Below are 26,245 nucleotides of genomic sequence, written 5' to 3' on the forward strand. Positions count from 1 at the left end.
GACTGGGCGGAAGAAAAAGGTGTCCTATCCGATCTCCAATTTGGATTCAGAAAAGGATTAGGCACTGTTGAGCAAGCCTTAAATCTATCAATAATTGTCGGTAAATATGTGCACGCAAAGAACGCAAAACTTTATATGACTTACGTAGATCTATCCGCGGCTTTTGACTGCGTCTCCCACACAAAATTGTGGTCCCTTCTAGCACAGATGGGGGTAGACCAACCACTCCTGAACTTTTTAAGGGAACTCTACTCCAACCCATCCGCAAGAGTTCGCTTCGGGACAAAGGGAGAACTGACGGAGACCTTCACAGTAGAGCGGGGGGTCAGACAGGGATGCGTCCTGGCACCCTTTCTTTTCTCCCTCTACACCAACAACTTGGAGGTTGAGCTACTAAAGGGTGCCTGTGACCTCCCAAGGGCCAAACACCGCCCGATCCCCGCTCTGCTGTATGCGGATGACGCCGTCCTCCTTGCACAAACTCCCCGTGAACTCCAAAGGTCCCTAAACAGATATTCCCAGTATATGAAAACTCTCGACCTCCACATAAATGTGAAAAAAACTTTCGTAATGAAGGCTGGGGTCGGGAAAAATCAGCAAACATCCATCTACCTCGACAGCCAAAAAATTGCCTCAATAAACGATTATTGTTATCTGGGGGTCACGATAGACAATAAACTTTCCTGGAAACCAGCAATAGAAGCTAGAAAGCATTGTTTTAAAAGAGCACTAGCAGCTTTGGTGTCGTTTTCCCAAAAATTAGGAAAACGTCCACCCAGAGAACTGCTAACCATATATAGAGCCAAGTGCCAATCTACAGCCCTATATGGAGCAGGACTATGGGGATACACGGACGTTACTTCTCTGCAAACCGCAGAAAATAAGTTTTTTAGATTTATCCTATCTGCCCCCAAAACATCCTCCGTTTACGCCTGCCACTTAGAATTAGGGGCACCATATATTGAAGATCTTGCCAAAATCCAACCACTTCTACTCTGGCGACGTATTTGGGTTTCAGACACAAACGACATCACAAAAACAATATTGACGGATGCAATGTCTCTGCACTATGCTTTTAAAATCAAATGGCTGGCCTATATCCGGACCTTTCTTGGCGACCTTGGATTGGAAAAATATTATCGTAATCCCGAAAAAATCGGAGAACTCGCAAACGATAATTTAAAGAAGCGAGCGTTGGATCATTTGACAAACATGAGACTTCAGGCAGAAGCTGGAAAACAGTCGGTGCAGCATGCTACGCTGGTCCAATCTACTCTTTCAATGCAGCCGTACTTAAAACTTGACATTGGTACCTTTGAACGCTTTCTCCTGATAAGATTTAGATTGAACATATTTCATAAACTGGTGGCCTTTCCAACGCCAAACGTGTGGGAGTCAAATCCACCCCCATGCCCATGTGATGGGACATCAAGTCAATCTTCTATTCACACAGTCCTATTTTGCAAATTTTATCAGGAACACCGCAAACTCTGGCTACTGACCCTTTTAAAATCTTGGGGTCTTAGACAATGCAGAGCAGCCATGCTAAGTTTGCAGCTTTTGGACACCGAAGCCACATGTTACCATGTCCTTAATTTTCTGAAATGTATTTATAGACATCGGAAAAACCTTTAAACAGTACTGTAATTCATTTTCTGCTTTTTTAACTTGTAAACTAGACCTCTTTGAAAGACTTTTTAAATTGTAATTGTAATGCTTTTATGGATCGTAATAATCCGAATAAAGTTTATATTCTCTACACAGCGTCTCCATTAAGTAATTCTGCCTGCAGGTGATGTCCCTTCAACTTAGAAAAACTGTCAGGCTGACACCATCCCTGGTGGCACAGCAGGCACCTGAGTACTTTGTAGAGCACATTATTACTAGGTAACAGAGGACTTTGAACTGGGGTATAAAAGAGGGATAGATGGTCCCACTTGTATACACAACTGGCAGGGAGGAGATGCGGTTTACTCTGTCGCACTCTCACATTGCATTTATGCTACGCGCACCAACACCCTAAACACGTACTTGATGTTATTGCAAAGTCTGGGCACAGGCATAGAAATGGAGCTTTACATAAGTGTGTCAGCAGGACGCCACTCCACTGACCATGATGCAAAGATTTCATCAGGCTATTGATCCTTACAACAGGGTGCATTGCCACCACCGCTCTAGCTGTTAAACCCAGGACAGTCCTCTGCCTTAAATAAGGGCACACTTGGTGTGACCCTCCAGGTCAAAGGACCGGTCCAAGACCTCTCGTAGTCCCTTATTAGAGGTTGCACAGTACTGGGGTGGCAGAAAAATCTCATGTAATTGTTTTGTGGTAGATTAATCCCAGTAACATGCAGTTACAAGTTTGACGCCATGGACTGGGGAGTTGCCACGAGGAACATATTCTTCTGCCTGTCAAACCACATGCCATTCACTATTTCATAGTGTTTTACTGCTTTTATTTACCACTAGTTTTAAGCAGGTGGTAGATAAAAGCATGTGGTTAGTTGGGGGAGATGGGTGAAGCGGGGGAGGGAAGGGTAAAGAAATGTCTAACAAAGGGAAGAATTGTGTGTTTCCCCCAGTTTGTAAAAAAACAGCATATGTCTTGGCTGCTTCTGCTGCACCCAGAGTCTTGTGCGTCTTTTCAGTCTAATTTTCCTGTCTGGAAAAAAATTGTGTCCTGTTTTTCTGCACCCGGTACATCCAGGTGCAGAAAAACCTAACAACTGATAATCAGGTGGAATAAAATGAGCACATGAAAGTACTCCTTAATTTCATTGCTCTTGATTCATACTCTGGACCATAGTTGAGGGATATGTCTAGGCATAGTCCTCGCAATACACAATAGATTTGCGTGCGGCAGAGGCCAGAGGTCAAAAGTCAGGATACCAGATACAAGTAGGTGGTAACTCAGGGCAGGGGAAACGCCTGTTGTCCGTGGAGGGGTCATTCCCGTCCCAGAAATCTACATTAAAAATTAATTAATAGTATCCTTTTTTAAATATCTGTTTGGTGCCAGTGCATATGACTTTAATTTCTGCCTTTGGGATTCTATGTTACAAGTCCATAGGGTGCATGTATCCTTTGTGAGCTTAATAAAATGTTGAAAATTCTATAAATCCTCACTCCTACATCCAAGTACTCTCAGGCTACAATTCTACACTCTGCTCTGTTTGAAAAACAGCTCAACATTTTCAAAATTCTGCAACTCTGCATTGATTTGGATTGTAAATTATATTTTGGGAAATTTTCATGTATTAACTATTTAATTTTAATACTATAGGTGATTGAAATTACTAACGAAGAAAGCAAGATTTAGCACCAGGCAACAGAAGTCAGTGCCATAAGAAAGATTATTTTGAAAAACTGAAGGACAGCCAACATTCTACGTTTAAACACTTTCCAAAATCTAGGTGTGGCGAGGAAATGGGAGCTGAGGAAAGCACTATACTGTAAGTGAAGTCTCTAATTTAGCATTTCATCAACCGAGAGCAAAGATATATCTGTGCACAGAATAACCTTCATCTAAAACATCATGTAATTCCAGAGAGGAAGCACACACTGCATAAAAGAAAGTTATAACAAAAAGTTTCGCCTGCAGACCATCAAAGAAAAGACGCTGAGAGAACACTCCGAAGCTGACACGTTAACAACCAAAACATTGGAAAATCACCTTTGTTCAACAACCGTTTTTAACTAGTTACACAAGTTTGAGACTATCTGCCTCTGGGTAGAAAACCACGACCCACTCTGCTCACTGCTGCGAAAACCTTAAAAATTCACCACTTTATTGTGTTCATAACCATCTCAGATTGTTTCCTTTTTATTGTGTACTGTTCTGTAATTCTATGTAAATCACCTCAACATTATCTGCTGTGCATGAGGGATATGTAAAACTGTTAAAGATAAAAAGTGATTAAATGAGCACCGTTGCACTATAGGTAATGTAAATAAATCCTCGTCTTCAGAACTACAAATCTTAACCTTACACCAAACATAGAAAGGGTAAAAGGAACTGATGTTCTGCGACTAATGATCCACAATAGTATTGTGCATGTTCTAACGCCTTCAATTATTGCCATTACGTCAGTGCAAAAAGGTACTTATCAGTTTATTCATTAAATATCAGACTAACACCTTATCACTGCATTGCTAAGAACCTATACGATTCAAGAAAAACTTTAGTCACAAAATAAGTTGCTGCCGGATAGGCTATAACCTAAAGACTATTATCTACTAAAAACATTTCGACATGTGTTACAGGGCTGCTTCCAGACATATTTTGCTCAATTCAAGTGTTAAGAAGATTACACACAATTTCTTTTAGAGATAAATGCTGAACATTATCTAAACAAGCCCAACTCTAAAATCGGGTTCACTCTTACCGTGGCATATAAGCAAGAGGAAACTAAACATAGAGATACTAACTCTAGGAATACACCTTATAAAAACACGACCTGTGAGAACAAATTCAGTGTTCAAAACCGCCTCAATCAAGGTAAAGTAACCTAAGTTTGGGAAAAAAGTTACATGTGCCAAAAAAGATACAGCCATAAATCTTATCTCACAGAATTTGACAGAATGAACACTGGGGAAAACCACTTTCAGTGCAATGTATGCCCAAAACGTTTCAGGCGTAAATCTTATCTCACTGAACATATGAGAATCCACACTGGGGAAGACCACTCTCCGTGCAAAGTATGCCAAAAAAGTTTCAGGCGTAAATCTTATCTTACTGAGCATATGAGAATGCACACTGGGGAAAAACCTTATCAGTGCTCTGAATGCCAGAAAAGCTTTAGTGTCAAAGCGACTCTACATCGACATGCATTAACCCACTCTGGGGAAAAACCTTACCAGTGCGCTGAATGCCAAAAAAGGTTTAGTATCAAACCGAGTCTATATCTACATGCATTAACCCACTCTGGGGAAAAACCTTACCAGTGCGCTGAATGCCAAAAAAGTTTCGGCCGTAAATCGAAACTCACTGAACATATGAGAATCCACTCTGGGGAAAAACCTTATCAGTGCTCTGAATGCCAGAAAAGGTTTTGTAACAAACCAAGCCTATCTCGCCATGCATTAACCCACTCTGTGGAAAAACCTTATACGTGTGCTCAATGCCAGAAATGTTTCAGTGACGAAAGAGGACTTACTATACATACAAGGACCCACACTGAGGAAAAACCTTACCAGTGCTCTGAATGCCAGAAAAGGTTTTGTAACAAACATAGCCTATCTCGACATGCATTAACCCACTCTGTGGAAAAACCTTATCAGTGCTCTGAATGCCAGAAATGTTTCAGTGACCAAAGGAGTCTCACTCGGCATATAAGAACCCACATTGGGGAAAAATCTTTTCAGTGCTCTGAATGCCAGAAATGTTTCAGTGACCAAAGCAGTCTCACTCGGCATATAAGAACCCACACTGGGTATAAACCTTTTCAGTGCTCTGAATGCCAGAAATGTTTCAGTTACAAAATCACACTCACTGAACATACAAGAATCCACACTGGGGAAAACCCTTATCAGTGTTCTGAATGCCCAAAACATTTCAAACGTAAATCACTTCTAACTGCACATTTGAGATTCCACACTGGGGAAAAACCTTATCAGTGCTCTGAATGCTTAAAACATTTCAACCGTAAATCTATTCTAACTGCACATTTGAGATTCCACACTGGGGAAAAACCTTATCAGTGCTCTGAATGCCAGAAAAGGTTTAGTTTCAAAGCAACTCTATATCAACATGCATTTACCCACTCTGTGGAAAAACCTTATCAGTGCTCTGAATGCCAGCAATGTTTCAATACAAAAAGTAGTCTCACACGGCACATAAGAATCCACACTGGGGAAAACCGTTATCAGTGCTCTGAATGCCAGAAATGTTTCAGTGAAAAACGCTCTCTCACGCAGCATATAAAAACCCACACAGGTGAACAACCTTATCAGTGCTCTGAATGTCAGAAATGTTTCATAAACAAATCCAGTCTCACTAAGCATATAAGAATCCACACTGGGGAAAAACCTTATAAGTGCTCTGAATGCCCAAAAGATTTCAGACTTAAATCACTTCTAACTGCACATGTGAGATTTCACACTGGGGAAAAACCTTATCAGTGCTCTGAATGCCAGAAATGTTTCAGTGACAAAATAAGACTCAATCAACATACAAGAATCCACACTGGGGAAAAACCTTATCAGTGCTCTGAATGCCAGAAATGTTTCAGTGTAAAAAGCAATCTCATTCAGCATATAAGAACCCACACTGGGGAAAAACCTTATCAGTGCTCTGAATGCCACAAATGTTTCAGTGAAAAAATCAATCTCACTCAGCATACAAGAATCCACACTGGGGAAAACCCTTATCAGTGCTCCGAATGCCTAAAATGTTTCAGCCAAAAATCTAATCTCACTGAACATGTGAGAAACCACACTAGAGAAAAAAAAATATCAGTGCTCTAAATGTCAGAAAAGATTCAGAGGAAGAGATGGTTACAAGCGCCATAAGAAAACACACCATCAAAATAATTCAGTGCTCCAAGTGCCAGAAAAGCATCCATTAAAACGCAATCTCACTCTACATGAGCAGACGCACACAGGGAAAAAACATTACCAATGCGGGTGAATGCCAGAAATTCCTACTTGATTGGCACAGCCTCACTAACCATAAGTGACTCCATACTGATGAAAACCTTATGAGTGCTCTGAATGCCAGGAAAGTTGCAGAGAAAAACGCTATCTCACCATGAGAATATCCACACTGGAGAAAATCCTTATGCCTTAAAAGCTTGAATCTGAAAGACTGTTCTGCTTCATGAGAGATCCCACTCTGGGGAAAAACCTTAGGAGTGCTCGAAATGCAAGAAACGTTTTGGTTACAAATTACTTCTCACTTGACATGAGCGAGCTCACACGGGGGAATAAAGCCTTATGTGTGTTATGAATGTCAGATAAGGTTTAGTCTTGAATACAATGTCACTTCACATGAGAGAATTCATACTGGACTAAAGGCATATACAGGACGGGAAAGCCAGCAACATTTTACTCAGAAAGGAGATCTCACTAATCATGAGAAATGCATCCATATGAGGTGAAAAGTAAGGCGGATCTTGAGTTGCAGAAAAGCTTCTAACAACCTGACTTTACATGAGAGAGCACATATTGTAGTTGCAATAGGACTCATCAAGAAACTCTTGCAGGATAACTTAGGCTGTCCGCATTCAACCTCCAAAGAAATTTCAGGCCTGGAAATATTTTTAATTGCAACAGAATCCACAATTTGAGTATATGAAAGTGTTCGTGCTTGCAAAAATCAACTAATTGCCAAAAAAATCACAATAATAATGCCTTAAATTTTACTCCACCCAAAAGGTTTCTACTTACCATTGATTCTTAGCATATGACTGATATCTATATTTTCATGATAAGATTAAGCCTATGCATAGTTCCTCAATGAGGAACTCCGCACAGTGACAAAAAAAGTCTGGCGGTCTACGCGGAGTACGTAAGGTCATGCTGTTTGTGGTGATTTTGATCTCCAGGTGTTTGTCCTGCCCGCTAAAAATAATTGCGGCAGCTTTGTCAATGCGAAATAAGTTTTCTCACGCGAGTGCTTGTGACCTGCCGCGACCACTCACATTGAGAAATCCGACGACCCGCTTTGAGAAATCGCCCCAGGAGGTTGATTTTGCTCGCCAATTAGACCATGGCGAGCGCGAGCAAGGAAAAATCTCATTAGGAGGTGGATTTTCCCCGCTCTGGCACATGACGTTGAAGTGCGCAAGCGTCGAAAAAAACCTTGCTACGCTCCATGGAGCGGAGTTTTTATGAACTATGCGAGCTCCACGGAGTTCGGAAAACTCCGCGAGCAGAGTTCACCACCCAGAATGAGATAATATACGACAGCAGGAAAACATAACCAACCAGTTACTTGCCTTCGATAACGCTCTTACTGGTGGGTACTCTTTTACCTGAAGATTCCTTACTGTGTGAATATTCCCCACACCCCAGACTGGATCCTCAAACTTTAAAGCACTCCTGCTGCACACAGTAGGAGACATCATGCAGCTCAGTGTCGACATCATTCTGCTCCAGAAGTAACAAGCGTAGACTCATAGAAGTACTTCCCAGGCGCACAGTGAACAACTAAGAGGTCTATTAGTTCATTATCTCACTGGTCTGTATCACATATGCAGGCCCTGGTTAGATATTAATTAACCCTTTTTATCATGTTTAGAAGTCAGATGTGGCCTTTTCATTTCCAAAAATTCTAATTGTATTCTCAGCAGCAAGGGTATATATAGTGTATATATAAATCGTTGAGTGATGACTGCGCAGTGCTCAAGATGAAAGTGATATGATGATAAAACAGTCCGATCCACATTTTGTACACAAAAACAGGGCTGTAAATTGCTTTTGTACAATGCAAGTTAAGCAAAGGCGATTCTTAGAAGACATAATTTATATGAAATAGTCCCTGTTTAGTCAATGTTTCAACCATTCCAGTTAATTACCGTGGACTCATCAGGACGTTAGATCACTGTCTCTCCCATATGCTTCTCACACTATATTCAATATAACCCAGTAAGGATTCTTCTGTATCTCGGGGCAGCGTACCTGGGGGCCAGTGAATCCTCGGCTCGCTGCCAAACAAGTTCAAGTATGACATTTCCTGATGAGACCACTGTCATTGACTGCCTTGTCTGTGAGAAACTGCACCCGCCCTCCTGTGATGGTGGGTGGGAAGTCCTTCACCGCCAAGTGAAATGCTCGCAACTCAAACAGCTTGATGTGGAGTTGTGTCTCTGCCGGTGATGAGGGTTCCCTCATCTCTGTCTCCCATATGGCCTTCCCATCTCAGAAGTAATACATCCATTGCCACTGTTAAGTCTGGATGGAATAGGGAGGGGAGTCTGCCACTAACACAATCTAATTCACTGGAGAAAATGTTGGATGCTGCCTACAATAGGGCGAGTCGGTGTCTGGAAGGACACAAAGAGGTTTTGCAGCTGCACCAGTTGTAGAGGCAGGTCACTCAGTGGCATGATGTCCTGGACGTTGCCTTTGTGTGCCATGGCCATGAAAGAACTGGGAGACCTGCTGTGTTTGCAGCAGGGCCTGGCGCTGGCAGAGTTGCAAAACCCTACTGTAGCCAAAAGGGGACGAGATTTGTGTTGAAATTGCGTGGCGGAGGCAGACAGACCCAAGGAATCTGTGTGGGGCCTAGTCCGCTTTCTTGCTTAAAAGGTGAGAGCCATCGAATAGCTTGTCCATTAACGATGCTTGGGTATCTTTAGAGAAGCATATAGATCAAATCCAGGCAATGCACCGAAGTTCCACACTCATGTCAATCGCCTGACCAAAGCAATTGGCTGTGTCCAAGTCACAACATAGTACAAACTTTGCTGCAACACATCTATCCTGAATAGCTTGTGTTTGCCGGCAGAGTTTAGGCCACTGTTTCCCACACAGCATGATTATATTTGGGAGCATTGTCATTCAGACCCTCCTGGATATAGCAATGTGCAACAAAAAATCGCCAGTTTTGTAACAAGCCTGCACTTTTCATAAAAATGCCAGTGAATGCTACCTCGTCCTTGCATTGAGCCAGCGCTCGCCAATGGGCCAATAAAAGGCCTGCCTGCTGTTTTGCATTCATCAATTATTTGATTTTGGGGATATTAGGTGTTTACAACAGGGGTCTTCAACCTTTTCTGAAGTGAGAGCTACTTCTGATCAGTGAAAGTCTTGAGCTTCTTAAGGCTAATCATCTCGCACATTGTTACCAGACAGTTTGTCAAGTAGGGCCTTTTAGATTGAAGACTAACCATCTGTCTGCGCCTTACATGCCATGGTACTCCTATGATCTCAAGAAATGTAACAGAAAATGTAGGCACCAACAGCAATGTTGGAGGAAGAGTTACAGCCTGCTGTTTAACACAGTTAAATCACTTTCATCCTTTGGTTATAAAATCGTAGCAACTCCCAGCCGAAAAGCTGTGACGAACTAACCAAATTCTTTTTTCCAAAGTAAATAAAATATTCCTGAATTATAAGATAAAACCAGATAATCTTCAGGGACAGATACAGTGGAGTAACGTACGGTGAATAAACTAACTTTCCATTTCCTGGTAATGAGTACATTCACCCCACTTCCTGAAGAGAAAGTCTCTAATCTTATCAACACTATGAAATTTGGAGCCCTGCAGATTCTTGCCCTCCATTCAGTTTCAGCTACCATTTCTGCTCATCTCACTTTGTTATTAAAATGGTGCTCAAGTCTGGCTTGTTTCCAGATGCTTGGAAAAAGGCATTGATTTTGCCACTTCTAAAGACTCTTTCCCTCAATCCCTCAGATGGAAAGAACTACAGATCCAAATTGGTCCTTCCACTTCCTGCTAACATTTTAGAAAAGGACATGAATCAGGTAATCACCACCTTCTTTGAAAATACGGACTGTCTGGATCCTGCTCAACATGAGTTCAGATCCTACTACTGTATAGAGTCGACCTTATCGGCAGTAACTGAAGAGATCAGATCCATTGTGGATAGAGGAGATTAATGCAGCCTTGATCCTATTGGTTCTAACAGAACTCCACCAAGCATTCCAAGTAGGAGATGTCGCCTGGAGCCATGCTTTACAAATCTCCCTCCTAGCCAGCAAATTTAAGTAAAACACCAGTTTTAGTTGGGGCCCTATCGGGTCTGAAGCTCCCCCCAGTGCAGGAGTAAAACCAAATAGTATAAGAGTTGGGCTTACCTCCACGATGCGACCCAGGGCTCTAGAGATAGTCTTACCCACATTTTCCCAAATTTCTTGTATCTTGAAACAGGACGTGAATACATGGAGATCATCTGCATTCTGAAGGCCGCAACTCATACAGCTGGCTTCTCCACCTCCCTTTATCTTGGATAACTTAAGTGGAGACCAATAGATTCTATGGAGTGTAACAAAGTGTTTTTTCTCAATGCAGCAGATTTAATCAGGGGGTAAAGAGTATCTAGAGATGCTTGCCATAAAGTTTCCAACTCCTCGCTCGGCGAGTAGTTCTCCCAGATTCTGTATGGATGATCCATCTTTCTGTCTGTAGCTGCCAAAAGATGGTTATACCATTCGCCACTTCTTTTTTCCTAGGACCTAGATCCTGTAGTTCGCTTTCCATACTGCTATCCTCTGTACGTGGCCAGCTTTGCTTCTTACAGCAGGAAGAGAGCTGATAAAACTTGAACCTGGACAAAGTACAGTTAGTAATATGGTTCCAGGATTCCCAGGAATGGCATTTGTCACCCAGTACAATGTCTCCCCAATATACAACTCCTGCCTCTTTTAGTGGGTAAGCAAGAGAGTCCAAAAGAAACTCTGGTGTACCGGGAGAATCCCAAACTGGCGCCCAATCACTATAATAGGATAGTTCTAAACAATTTCAGCTGTCCGACCACAACCTAGCCGCCGAACGCAGAGTCTTTAAACACATTTTTTAAAAGAATTTAGGAGAGTCAAACTTGTACATGAAAACTAGCTCCTCTTTCCCTACTAACATGGCTTTAAACATGCAGCCTATCAGCTAACTGTCCGGAGAGAGCAATAGCATTTACAGTTATTTAGTTGATAAGCCCAACAGTACAGCTGGAAGTCTGGTAGGGCCACCCCCCTCGCTGGAGTTTGCACCTTAATTTCTTCCAGGATAACCGGATCGCTTTACTTGTCCAGATAAAGGAAGATATCTTGCCCTGGATTTTAAGAATATCAGATTTTCCGAATTTTAAAGGAATGTTGTTAAAAAGGTAAGCGTATTTTGGGAGGACACACATCTTGTTGAGATTTACTCGCCCATACAATGAAAGTGGGATGCTCTGCCATCTGTATAGTAGGACATTGACCTCTTTTGAAACTCTAACTAGATTAATCTTGGGGATTAGGGCGGGGACCTGAGATATTATAACTCCTAAGTATCTAAGTTCTTTAGCAAAATTCCCCTCCTGATCGGTTATGTTCCAGGCCATAACCTCGGTTTTCTCATTGTTTATCTGATAATCCAAAAGTTTGGGTTTCAGCTTCAAGCTCTGAAAGTGGAGTGCTGACATTGGATGATAGAAGAATCAGGTCATCAGCATACAGTGCTAACTTTCGTACAAACCCGTTTATTTACAAAGGGACAATCTTCTGATTCAACCTTATGCTCTGAGCTAGCGGCTCTATATATAAATCAAATAAGATGGGGGAAAGCGGGCAGCCCTGCCTAGTTCCACGCCCTATCTTAACTACCGGGGAGAGATTGCCATTAACCAGAATCTGGGCCCGAGGGGATTTATATATTTCTTTCAACACTTCCCTAAAACTATCGGCAAAACCAAAGACCTTAAGAACCCTATCCAGAAGGTGCCAGTTCACCCGGTCAAAGGCATTGGCTGCATCAACAGTAATGATTGATAGAGGGAGACCCAATCGACCCAATTAAGGTGTGTATTAAATCGGACATCTGCCGGCCTGGCAAGAAACCCTCTTGATCCATGTGAATTATTGGCCCAACAACTTTGCTAAGCCGGGCATTCAGAATTCCAGCAAAGACTTTATAGTCAACACTTAGCAAAGAAATTCGGCGGTATGACTGACATTGAGTTGGGTTCTTCCCTTGCTTTAAAATGAGTGCAATAACTGCATCACTCCAAGAGTCAGGCAGGCGAGATTTACCTTCTAAGATCCCATTAAACAGTTTTAGCCAGACCGGGATAATCTCCTCCCTCAAAATCATCCGAAACATTATCACTAATTAGGAAGATAACAACAAGTGGTCCTGTGATGCTTGCTGGAATGGGTAGTGTTTAATCAGAAAGTGGATGGAATTCAAGTTTAGGTGACAATTTTACAAAAGTGTATGGATTTTGTATATATTTAAAATTGTTGATCTCCAAAAAAGCCTAAATCAATAAATTGAATTAAAATTCAAGTTTATCATTTGAATCCTTTTGTAGGAAAATATGTGATTTTGAGCTCCATGAGGCGGTTCAAATCCAGAAATTATTCAGGTTGTAATCATGAGTCAAATAATGCTGAGGGGGTTAAAATATTCAAATAGAATTCTAATTACACATGAAATGTTCATTGTTCAATATTTTTCTCTTAGTATTTTAATGTGCGGACTTTATTGCTTAAGGAAAATAATAGTATTTGTTTTTCGATATGTAGGAAGCATTACATTATTGAAATCACTGTATCCCACCTTCCTTCTTTCCTTTCCTGTTCTTTATGAATGTTTCTATTGTTGAACTTTAAAGATTGCACGAAATTAGGAATTGTGCTCTACATAACTTTGCTGTGTTACAGTATGTTGATTTTTATGTACTACCTTTGTCTCTTTTGTGTATGGCAACTGATGTTTTGTTTTGCTTTAATAATCAGCTTATGTTTATTAGGTTTTATTATTCAATAAAATGTTTCAAACACAACAAATGGTAGTTGATATGTATTTACAATTGCAGCATTTTTATTGTATGGGCACTTTGTGAGTTGCTAGAGCAGCCTTATATGCTCTTCGTGACCTTTGAGCGCCACCCGGTCTCGGGGCTTAATACCCAAGGCCTGTCTCAGGTTCCTGGAAGCCTGGGAGCACGCCGAGTCAAACCATCGTGGACCTGGTTGCTTACAGCCCCCACCCGAGGCCCATAGTAACTTCCTTATGACAGTAGACATGGATCCAAATGCACCCATTATGTCCGGAGCACTTGCCTTGGATGTACGCGGTACTTTACAACGCATCTTTGTAAAGGATGTTCCCCACTTGCCTCATCATCGAGACAGGTTGCAAACTTGCTGCGACACCGAGTTAAACGGGACTCGTGGAGTAGCTCTGGGACAATACACCCCCACTTTATGCTCCTCCCCGCTTCCACCACTTTAAGGGAGACACCAGCCCCCCCGCGCCCACCTTGGTATGTCCGAATGTTCGGACACAAATGGGGTTGTGGTCACTGCATTCACTCGCCTGCACAGAAAACCAGAGAATAAGGGGGGTAGATACAAAGGTGAATTCAATAAAGGTCTCACACCCTATTCCAATAACGGTGAGAGTAATGTCTGTTTTCCTCGGAGGCAGCATATTCATTACAGATGTTAGATCAAATTCAAGCAAGATGAAATTAAGCTCAATACCCGGGGGAGTATGTTCCATGTGTAAGCCTGCTTGTCGTGCACAGTCCATAGCTTCCACTCCTCCTTGCCTGATGTCCCCACACATCAGTGTTAAAATCCCCTGTTAGAACAAGCATTTGCAATGCAATAGGTCTCGCATTCCCATGAGTTTGAGCTATTGGCATTGCAAATGACAATGCTTTTTATTTATGTTTTGAGTTTTAAAACGTAAATAAAAGGCATTGCCATTTACAATCCTAATAGCTTAAACTCTCGCAAATGTGAGACCTATTGTATTGAAAATGCTTGTCTAAACATACTTCGGACGCTGTTCCCTGCTGAGCCCATGATCTGTTCCTAGACCTAGCGATGGAGACCTGATGCTGCTGATTATCTAGCGCCTGGAAAACGGCAACCACCTGTCCTAGGAGCAACTCACCCAACATCAGCAGCGAGGAGCTTCTGAGGCTCATTCGCCTCATCTAAAGAAACGTCCCATTGATCTGCATTGATTTGTCTCTACTAAAATCCTTGATGTGCATGATACAGAATTAGCCTATTCCCTCTTGTTATGTCACAGCGTTGCTTTCTAGCTACTTTTGCACTGTATACATTCAAATACATAATTATGTACAGCTCCACATTGAAGAAAATGAGCAAAAGCCACCGGAAAACCAGTATGATGTTAAAAGTTAAGTGGATAAAATGAGCATTAAAAAAGCATGAGTGACAAATAGGAAAACTGTCAGAAAGAGAAAGCAACAGAGCGAGGTCAGGCACAAAGCAGTTGCAACAGAAAAGCGGGAAACTATGAGAGATTCAGTGAAAGAAAATAAAGAGAGAGAAATGGGCATAACATGGCAGGAAAAAGAGCTGGGAGGCCAGAGTGGAGTTAGGGTGCATATGTAGTTCCTGGATATAATAAAGGTGTGAGAGACAGGAGCTATGGAGACTGAGGAGACCGGCAGAAACAGAAACACAATAAACCAAGAAAAAGAAACGAAATAGAAGCAGATCGAAAGAAGGACTTGGAAGATGAGCAGTATCTAATGGGATATTTTATAGACGAAAAATGAGTTATCTCGGTTTTAATGTGGCAATAAAAGAACATGTAGATTTGTATTTGTGAGCTATGTGCCTGCAGGAATGGGCATCCTATGCCTCTACAAGAAATATTGTGAGTACATAACAAGTCACACACTTTTCTCTTCCACACATGAGCATAGCTGTGTGTGAATTTCGACTCTTTCAGGAGCAGAGTTTTGAGAGAATCCATGCTTTTTGCAGAAGCAATATATGCTGGAGTTCAGAACGTGATTGAGCGATAAAGATGTATTTTAAATTTTTTTTATCTTGTTTCATTTGTGTCTGTTCAGTTAATACTGATTATTTGAGGCAAACGCACACACACTGCAACAGCCACCGCACGCGCACACATACACTGCAGACAGGCACTGTATACACACACACTGCAGACAGGCACCACGCACACATACAGCAATGGCATACCATCTATTCTAACACTACCCTACAGCTCTGTGCCTCCGATTTGCCCTGTGTCATGCCCCGAAGAGCTTCTACAGAAAAATGCAACAGCTCGGAGGGCTGCACCTCAAGCAGCTGCACCAGGACAGGTGCCTCAGTCAGGACACAAACCTGCTTGGCCATCGTCCCTGCACGGCACCATTAGCTCCAGGGCAACCAGAGTCACGGACCTAAGGAGAGCAGCCTTGACTCCACCCACACAGTCATCAGGAATAACAATCTCCGCACACCTACAAAAAACAAATGTTTTCATCTGTAATGTATGTGGTGTGCAAAGCGCTGTAATACCTACATATCGAGCTTGCACTAAGTAAAAAAAATGCACTAACAGCTCCATTGGTGCGCACTGACTACAAACACACAACAGCAAATCAGTGTGTGAAGAGAGCCTGTTCCAAGACGCCAAAGGGTGCACGCCACCAGCTCACATTCAGGCAGTCCATTCAGAGCTACACATTCCACAACAACATTGTGTGTGCAGAAAAGACACACACGAACCAGCAAGTTAGTGCCTGGCTAGTGGCACGCACCACTGCGTCATGCGATGCACACTAATAACGCATTCTATACCTCAAACATACTGACAGGCTGGAAGTGAAGAGAAACTTTCTCCAAATTACCTTGGTGTGCGACTGTGCACCCGAAACCATACAAAAACAAGTGTGCCAAGGCAGGACCAGCACCTGGCTCCTTCCCCCTCCTCCCAGCAAAACCAGCTCCGACAGCGAAAGCGAAACCTTCTTTGGGGCGGGACTTCCGTCTTCGGAAGCCCGCACACGCGCCTACGGAGAAGCAGTGCTGGTGACGCGGGGCTCATGCCCGAGGGAGAGCCCCGCGGAGGCTGCAAGACTTTAGAATGACGGTAAGTGGGGGGGCGCTTGCATGTATGCGGCGGCTGGGGGGGCACTTGTATGTATACGGCGGCAGGAGGGGGGGTGCTTCTATGTATGCGGCGGCGGCCAGGGGGAGGGGGGCCCCTTCTTTGTATGCGGCGGCGGGGGGGATTGGGGGGGCCTTCTATGTATGCGGCGGCGGCAGGCCTTCTATGTATGCTGCGGAGGGGTGCTTCTATGTATGCGGCATCGGCGGGGGGGTTGTATGTGTGTAGGTGCGCTCCTGTGTGTGTGTGCCTTCCTGCCTGCATGTGTGTGTTCAGTGTGGCTTTCTTCGCGCATGGGAAATATGAGGCACGGCGACGTGCGCGCTCACGAGGTACAATCTCCGGCAGGAGAAGCTCGTGACAGTCTGCTGTCCACATTCCCCCAAAAGTGATTACATAAGTTGTCTCGCCCTAGACAGCAAAAGCTTCGCTTTTGCTTTCGTCTAGGCGAGACCTAAAAATGTAGTGATAACTCTGACCTTTCAAGATGCTATCCTGAAGTACAGACTCCACCCGAGTTATATAGCCCTCATCCAGGTGTGTAACCCCCGCGTTGTAAAAGTTTACTAGAAGTAGCTTGCTCTTTCCACTGGACAACAACATCGCATGTAAATTGGGAGAGACGTTTAGTGAGGTAGCAGAGATGCCAAGGACAGCTAGAGAAAAAAAGGTGATAAGCCCCCACTTGGCTCTCCCTGACCTGGATGGTGTAGCTGGAATGAAGAGAGATTTATAGCCATCCAAGTGATAATTATTGTCTACAGCCCATGTTTCCTGGAGGCATATCACATCAAAACTCTTAACAAGGGCCAACCATTCGGTGTTCTCAATCTTGCTCTCCAGCCCCGCGATATTCCAAGAAAGAAATTTACACCCTCTATTCACACTCAATGCCTGTTCCGGGGTGATACATTTCCCTGGGATGCGGGGGCCACAGGGTCCAAGATACCCACACATCGGCAATCGCAATCTTCCAATGAGCCCAGAGGAGTACACCTATTTGCTGTGTTTACCCCTATAATCCCCTCTGCACGACCCCTATGGGCCACCTCTTGGAGTCGATCGCTCTGGGACCATAGTTGGTAATAATTGGGTCTGTAGAAGTATCTCAGCGGCAGTGTCAAGATTGCCGAGTTCTAACACCTGCTGTTAGACTGGGCAACCGTGCTTAATATTCGGTTTACCATGACTGGATTGTTAAAATTGATGATAATACAGTCCCCCAGCCAGGATTTCTTGGTACTACCAACCCACTGTGTCCGGTGCACCATGGGAATTTGGTTTTCCACCCTAAGCCCAGGGGCAGTGTTGGAATTGAGCCAGTGCATCACCTTATTGTTCAGCTGGTAAACGTCTTCCTTGGTCGTGGGGTTGAGGCATGGTACTACTGGGTGGACTGCTGAAGATGACTGTGATCCAATGTTCTTTCTGAGATTTCAAGGGCCCCCAACCGATGGGCGCTTCCTCTTAACGCCTCCTGGTCCGATCCCAATGCCAGGGGTCTTGTCAGCGGCTGACCTAAAAATTCGTGACTTGGCACCGACCCATGTGACAACAACTGGTGTAAGGGGGCGATACCCCCAGCCTGGTTTTGAGGCATATCTTGAGGTATGTCCACCAAGCCTACTTGAGGGGACTGAGGCTGAGTATGGGAACCGGCATATGGAGCAACAGACGAAACCACTATGGAAGGGTGGGAAGGTGAGCGAGATAATAGTCTAACAGCCAATTCAATCTCCTTGTCCAGAACCCCAGCAGCATGTTGCAAAAAAGCATCGTATGTATGACTTTTATGTTTTTTTGTCTATAAAATTGAATAAAGTTTGTTGAATCCCCTAATGTTTAGAAGAAACATTGATTAGACAGTTCTGGACCTTAAAGTAAGCCTTTTCTGCCTGCTATTGCTGCATTTGGTGAGCCAAGTTTACACAGGCAGTAACTTGATTAGTATGAAATACAATCTTAGGCATCACCTTATGCCTTTAGTCTCTTATCTGTAAACACTGAGTGCTTGGAAAGGGGCTCTGTTAAAGTACAGAGTGCTTCAAAAAATCCTTGTGAACCCCCCAACAAGGTGTTTAGTTCATGGAGTTGGGCAGCAAACCTCACTCATTTATTCCTGGCTTGACCTCTTTGCCAAAATATTGTGGTTGAGAACTGTCTATTAAAGGTCTGGGCAGCTTGAACTCAGTGGCATTTCCTTGATAAGAGCAGTCCCAGTCTCACCATCAAAGACAGTGATATCCACGTTGTGTAACAAACAAGATGGAATCTATTGTGACAAATTGTGTTCTCAATATCTATCTCTTCATTTTTAACAGTTACAGGAATAACTTAACCCCTTCCATGCTCATGAGGAGCTCAGCTCGTCATGCAGTACAGTGCTCCTGTGCTCATGACGAGCTGAGCTCGTCATGACCACACCCGTTTTTATTGCTGTCCAGCACAGCAGGGGAATCGCTCTAGCAGCGATGCGGTTAAATTAAACTAAACATTTGAAGTAAGTTTGTGATAGAAAAACAGGAATGTAACCTTGGGTAGTCTTAGATACATACTTTGTATCATCCCACTTGTACCATACAGCAAGCGGCAGCTAAACCGCCACCCAACTGATTGGCCATCTTTGAACACTGTAAAAACGTGCATGTACACGCTGGGGCTGCCAGCTGCATTTCGCTTATGTTGTAGGTCTTCTCTGCCGAGTTTCGTTAACCAGAAGCGCAGGGAGATGCCACAATGATTTATTTGTTCTTCAGAAATCGAACGTGGAGTTTTGAAACTTCTAATATATTAATCTTTTACTTATACTTTAAGTTATTTGACTCTAAGTTCCCTGACTGATAGTAACAAAATGTAAATTTTAGCAAGAACAAGTGGATACTGTCCTTACAGAATCCCTTTGGGATCGTAAAGAAGTGCCACACTCAGCGTAACATCCGGCAAATTCTGTCCTGCACTGAAAAACTAGGAAGATTGCATCAAAGATGGCATTATGAACTTTGGCACCATATCTTGTATAGCGATCCTAATTGAATTCATTTCCGAAACGAAGACTCTATGAAGCCGGCATAGCGGGGACTGCTCTAGACTGGATTGTGTCCTGCCTTCGAAAAAGAACTAATGCCATCCATACCCCACTTTTCTCGTCCAAACCATACACCACAAAAGCAGGGGTCCCTCAAGGCTTTTATCATCTCACCCATGCTTTGCAACATCTACATGAAGTCATTACCGGTACTGATCATTCAATTTCACCCCACGTGCTATAACTATGCTGACGACACACAAATACTTCAACTGGAACACCCCAAAGACATTGGAAAATCCCCAATTTTCAGTTGTCTCAGAGCTGTAGATCAGTGGATGACTTGGAGCCATTATGACCCACTTGCCGCCAGGCCTGATGAACTGGGATCACCGCCTAAAGTATCGAAGGAAGTTAGGAACCTCGGAATGACCATGGACTCCAAGCTATCAAAGAATGCCCAAGTGGACAAACTAGCAAGATCAAGCTTTGTCACTATAACAACACTGCAACAAATTTTCCCTCATTTGGGATTTCTACACAAGATCCAAGCTACGATCTCTCTTGTTCTGTCCAAACTTGATTACTCCAATAGCCTCTACCACGGATCACATTTAACGACCATGAAAAGACTACAACGGATTCAGAACTCGGCTGCCAGACTACTCTTGCATATCAAACCGGGAGACCACATCTCACCTGCCTTGAAAGCCCTGCATTGGTTACCGGTTGCCAGAAGATCCACGTTCAAGCTACTTTGTATCACCCACAAAGCACTGCATGGAATGGGACCGCTCTTCATCAGGAATAAAATCATCAAACACATTCAGCAAAGGAACCTCTGCTCTAAAGGGGCATCTTGCCTCAAAATCTTAAGATACCAGAAAAAAACATGGGTGGCACATCCTTCTCTGTTCAAGTAGCCAAACTATGGAACTCTTTACCCCCAACATAAGATCCACTGACAACCACCTTATCTTCAGAAAACTATTCAAGAATTGGCTCTTCCCCACAAAAGCACCATACACAAACAGAAATTCACAGCATTTCTCACTGTAAATAAGCATTTATTTCATCATAGATTTGTACCTGTCTTTTTGTATTGCTTTGTATAAACATGTACAATAATTATGTTGTTAATAAAAAAAAATTAAAAATCATCTTTGGTCTACATGTACTTGCTTCCATTGTGCATCTATGTACCTTCCATGTTCTTGGATCTGTGTGTTGTTTACTTTTCTCCTGAAAAAGCATATCCAATGCACTACCCTATTTCTCATCATGTACCTCTATCAATATCTTTAATCTACATATACGTACCACCTTTATGCATCTATATACTTTCACTGTACTTATGGATCTATACATTTATCACTTTCTTCTAATTTAGTATTTCCAATGCACTTCCCTATTTCTCAGCCTATACCTCTCTCAATATATCTTCTAGCCCAACTATCTGTCTCATCTCGACTACTATTTCCAATGCGCTACCCTATCTCTCACCCTATACTGCTATCAATATATTCTCTACGTCCACTCTCTCGTTTATACCAAACCCCATACTACTACTATGATCCCCAAAATAACCCTTTCTAGACTCTCTCCTACTCTACCCCTCCCTGCATCATCTGACATCTTTTACTTTACTGATCCCCAAAGCAAACCTTTCTAAACTCTTCCCTCTGACTCTTCCCCTCCAAAACCCTTTTACTCATCCAAAAGCCCCCTCCTACTGCTATGACCTAAAAAAGAAATCCTTGACTATCCCACCACTATCCTTTTCAATCAAAATAACAGACAGACTAACATGTTCACTTCTCAAATTCCATATTCCACTATAATAATTCACCACTAATCCTTTATGGGTTCCAGAGTAGCGTGCTATTTGCCAATGAAGCGTTTCAACACCCCATCAGGGTTAGAAGCGCTATATAAATGCAAACCTTTTTTCCTTTTCTACTCCTCCCCAACCCTTCTCAATCCAAATAACTGACTATTGTAACATAGCCACCACTCAAATTAATTTCCTGTTTCACCATACTAATTTAACACTAATCCTTATGGGTTCCGGAGTAGCAGCCTACTCACCAAAAAAGCACTTCAAAACCCCATCAGGGGTAGCAAGCGCTATATAAATACAAACCTCTTTCCCTCTTCTATCCCGCTGCCTACCCTTCTCTATCCAAATAAATGACTGACATATCCACCACTCAAATTAATTTCATGTTTCACCATACTAATTCAATGCTAATCCTTATGAGTTCCAGAGTAGTGTGATACTCGCCAAAAAAGCACTTTAAAACTCCATTAGGGGTAGCAAGCGCTATATAAATTCAAACCGCTTTCCCTCTTCTATCCCACCACCTACCCTCCTCTATCCAAATAACTGAATAATGTTTGCACCACTCAAATTACTTCATATTTCACTACACTAATGTTCAACACTAATCCATTATGGGTTCCAGAATAGCGTGCTACTCGCCAGAAAAGTGCTTCAACACCCTTCAGGGGTAACAGGCGCTATATAAATGCAAACTTTTCTTCCCCTTCAATCCCTCCACTATTCTTCTCACTCCTGTTGCAGGGATTCTGCTCAGACACAGAACTGTGCACAGAGACCCAGGACCTCAGTGAATTGTGGTGTACCAAAAAAACTCACCTCAGTACCTAGAACCCCTAACCGACTAGCATCAGTGTCACATTAGCTCTTCGTCCTACAGCAAAGTAACCAATGATTAGACAACCCAGAACATGCGACTTAGGTTACTCTCAGGAATGGTGGGAATCAAGAACACTCTTTTGTTTGTTATTCTCATACCAGTCCACAACATGGGTAAAAAAGACACTGTAAAGTTTAAAATGTTTATTTTAACAACGTGCTCTAAGATGCAGTATTTTTGCGAGAATAATCAGGGATATGATTAAAAATAATACAAGCAGCATTGTTACAATTCCATAAAACACAAAAGGGGAAATCATATTATAATGATGGTGGGAACAGGTCCTATAGTGCCTTGTATGCCACACCCCCTAGTGAGGAAGTTGAAGTTGAAGTTGAAGTTGAAGTTGAAAAAATGTATTAAGCGCACTAACACCTAGCGGTTTCTTGGCGCTGTAACGTGACATCAGAGGAAGAGGAAGTGCCGGGAGATTACTGCAGTGGGAAAGCTAGGGAAAAGAGATGAGTTTTTAAAGCTTTGCGAAAATCCATGTAGACAGAGAGAGACCGATGGTGAAAGGGAGAGCGTTCCAGAAGCCGGGGGGCAATGGTTAGAGAACCGCAGGCCTCCCTGTTTTTTCCTCCTAAAGCGAGGTACCTCCAAGAGAGCCTGGGTGGAAGAGCGGAGGCTTCTGTTGGGGAGATAGGCACGGATTTTCGAGTTGACAAACGCTGGAGCAGTGCCGGCTAGAGCCATGAAGGTCAGGCAGCCCAACTTACATGGGAATCTCTGGGAAATGGGTAGCCAGTGGAGAGATTTGAGTAGAGGGGTAACGCGATGACACTTAGGGAGCCTGTAAATAAGGCGCGCTGCCTGATTTTGGATAAGTTGAAGGCGCCGAAGCTCATACGCCGGAATCCCTACATAAAGGCCATTGCCATAATCCAGGCGGGAAATGATCATGGCCGAGATGATGAGCTTGAGGGCCTCGACAGAAAAGAAACAAGAGATTTTGTGGATAGTACGGAGGGACAAGAAACAGGTCGAAACAACGGAGCTGACCTGAGGGCACATGGTCAGATCTTGACTAATTTGGATACCGAGGGTTTTTGCTTTGGTGGAAGGTAAGGGGGGGACCAAGGGCAGGGGGCCAAAGGCAGGGGACCATGGACTGGGAAGGCCACCGGTGAGGACCAGTTCCATCTTGTCCGGATTAAGATTTAAGTGGTTGTAGTTCATCCAGTCATAGATGAAAGTAAGTACAGTGTGGAATTTAAGACTAGAATCGTGAGAGGAGAAAAGGATGAAGATAAGCTGGAGGTCGTCAGCATAGTTAAATACTGACACTTTGATTTTTTGTAAAGCAGCAATGAGAGGGTGGATATAGAGGTTGAACAGGAGAGGGGAAAGGGAAGAACCCTGGGGGACACCGCAGGTGACAGAAAGGGAGGGAGCAGAGAAGCCATCCAAGTGAACGACCTGTGTCCGATCTTGTAAGAAGGAAGTGAGCCAGGCCAGAGCAGTCCCCCGAATGCCGGGCACCCCCGACACGGTCGAGAAGGATGGAATGGTCGCCGAAGGCGGCAGACAAATCGAGGAGAACAAGGGCCTGGGGGGAGTTGGTATCCGCACTCTGCCTAAGCTCATCCAGGACGGAGATAACAACAGACTCTGTCGAATGGACTGGACGGAAGCCGGCCTGATGGGAAGCCCAAAGATGGTTCTCCTCGATGAAGGCCGAGAGGCAGGTGGTGACATGGCTCTCCAGAATTTTGCCCAGGAAAGGCAGCAGAGAAATAGGGCGGAAGTTAGACAGGGAAGAAGGATCAGCCCCAGGTTTTTTTAAGATGGGGGTCACTGTGGCTGATTTAAAAGCCACATAGGAACTATGTTTTATAAAATAAAGAAGGTCTCTTAGGCTTGTGTGGGGGACCCCATACCTCCAAGTGTTTCAATTCATGTATGCAGTGTTCACGTTTTTATTTTCACTCACCGACGTTGCCATGATTGCATGCCCCACTTCCAGCAGCCTACCACTTCCTTTCGGACTTTTTCAAGCAGACAAGGGACCTGCTGACCCTAAACCCAGTACCCCTGCACTCAGACATACACACTGCTCAAACAACCGCACACTCACACACCAAAGCATAGCATGTATCCCAAACAAACCACTTCTACACAGACATAGCACGTGCAAGCACACAGTACATCCTTTTTCTATTCTCGCACAGAACACAGGTTTAGACACTCGGAGATGACGTACAGCTCTTTCTCTCTTAGACACACAAAGCACACAGGCACTTTCGCTCAACCCCTCAAGTACGCTATATGCGCATACTTACCTTCCCTCTCCCAGCACTCTGCATCGTATCAGCTCACATAAGATAGAGGACAGAAGCCCCCTGCTCCTACTCCTCGCAAGGCACAGATGTAGGAAACAGTGCTTCTGCTCTTCTTTGGCACACGCAGCAGAGGTAAAAATAAGCCCAGGATCACACGTTTTTATTTTCACTCACCGATCTTGCCATGATTGCATGCCCTATTTCCCTGCAGCCTACCACTTCCTTTCGGACTTTTTCAGGCTGATTTTGATGGTTACCTCGAAGTTTTTTTTCTAAACTAGCCAGAATGGTAAAATACATTTTACCACACCCGTTCAAATCTGATACCCAGGAGCCAAGCAGCTTTGACCTGCTGAAATCTACACTGGAGGGGGTTGGGGCAACCCTCCCTGATGGATAGATGGTATTTATCACACCCGTTCAAATCTGATACCCAGGAGCCAAGCAGCTTTGACCTGCTGAAATCTACACTGGAGGGGGTTGGGGCTAGGGAAGGGGGTAGTTTGGTAATTACAGGGTTTGTTGAAATCCGACCCACTTGTAAATGCAATCCCTGTGCCGCCTAAACAGAGTTTTAAAATTTTGAAGAATCGGCTTACCAAGCGCCTGGGGAGCGGAGGCGGCTCCGTGGTCTCTGCGTCGGAAAGAGAACAAGACCGCCCGCTCAGCGTCTCCTTCCTCTGCGTACGTCGCTGTACTGTGCTGTGTCACTGAATGCAAGCATTCACTTTAATATGCCAGTGACGAACCGTCATGTAAGTTGGCTTGGGTACGGCACTGTCCCAAAAAGATGAAAGAGGAGAGGAAAACCCCATCTATATATGGCTGCATGCTATTTCCCCAAGAAAAGAACGATGCTACAGTGGAGAAAGAAGCCTTAGCTATTGAATGCACTTCAATACTACGTGGAAGGACAGGAAATTGCCCTATATACATACCATGCTCCTCTTGAATGGATGGCTCATAACAAGGGTAGAAACCCTCGCCTACTAAGAGGGTTCCGGGCCCTTCAGTCTTTTCAGTTTAAAACGCAACACCGTAAGAGAAGGGGGAGAACAAGAGAAAGACACCAGCATGGAGGAGAGAGAGAAGCGAGACCAGCAAAACAAAGAGACTTCAGAAAAGAAGCCTCGAGTCAGCGCCACACTGGAGGAGAAGAATCGTCAGGACCGCAGCAAGACAGAAGAGATCCACTATGTGTGGTTCACCACCGAATGGTAGACATTGCCAGAGATAGGCAGCAGCTCAGGAGAGCTCTGAGCAAAGTGGGGCGCATCATTGAGGGTAGAGGGAGTACTTCCATGAAAGGGAAAGGAGAAACACTGGCGGCCCATGCATGTGTCCCAGCAAGTGCCAATATACAAGCAGGGGGAGGATAATATGAAATTCTCCCTTAAGTTGGGCACAGGAACTGAGAGATCCAAAGCTTCCATTTATTTTCTTTTTATTTCCTTCCCTACCTTCTCCTTTTGCACTTTTCTGTGAACTTCTTAATAACCTTGGGCACTCCCTCCGGTCCACCATGACACTCCTACCAAAGAGAAAAGAGACACCGACTGTTTAGAATTCATCATCGTGGGTGACCTGTTGACGGAAGGAAATAGTAATAGAATAGAGTAGCTTACACCTCGCATTGTCCCTATTTATTTTGGAGGAGACTGC

General features: G+C 43.7%; 1 protein-coding gene across 1 annotated transcript; it reads left to right on the forward strand.

The window, feature by feature from the left end:
- The first annotated feature begins 4,428 nt into the window (after positions 1-4,428).
- Positions 4,429-7,054, forward strand: LOC147737525 (uncharacterized). The gene has a single exon (XM_086933821.1). It carries the CDS (start codon positions 4,531-4,533, stop codon positions 6,463-6,465), a length of 1,935 nt encoding a protein of 644 aa, XP_086789947.1. The 5' UTR covers positions 4,429-4,530; the 3' UTR covers positions 6,466-7,054.
- The last annotated feature ends 19,191 nt before the right edge of the window (positions 7,055-26,245 follow it).

The sequence above is a fragment of the Lissotriton vulgaris genome, chromosome 1_1 (assembly GCF_964263255.1).
Source record: "Lissotriton vulgaris chromosome 1_1, aLisVul1.2, whole genome shotgun sequence".
Taxonomy (NCBI): Eukaryota; Metazoa; Chordata; class Amphibia; order Caudata; family Salamandridae; genus Lissotriton; species Lissotriton vulgaris.

Excerpts from the sequence above, each read along its gene's own strand:
- LOC147737525 (XM_086933821.1), top strand. The coding sequence starts at position 4,531 with ATGTGCCAAAAAAGATACAGCCATAAATCTTATCTCACAGAATTTGAC.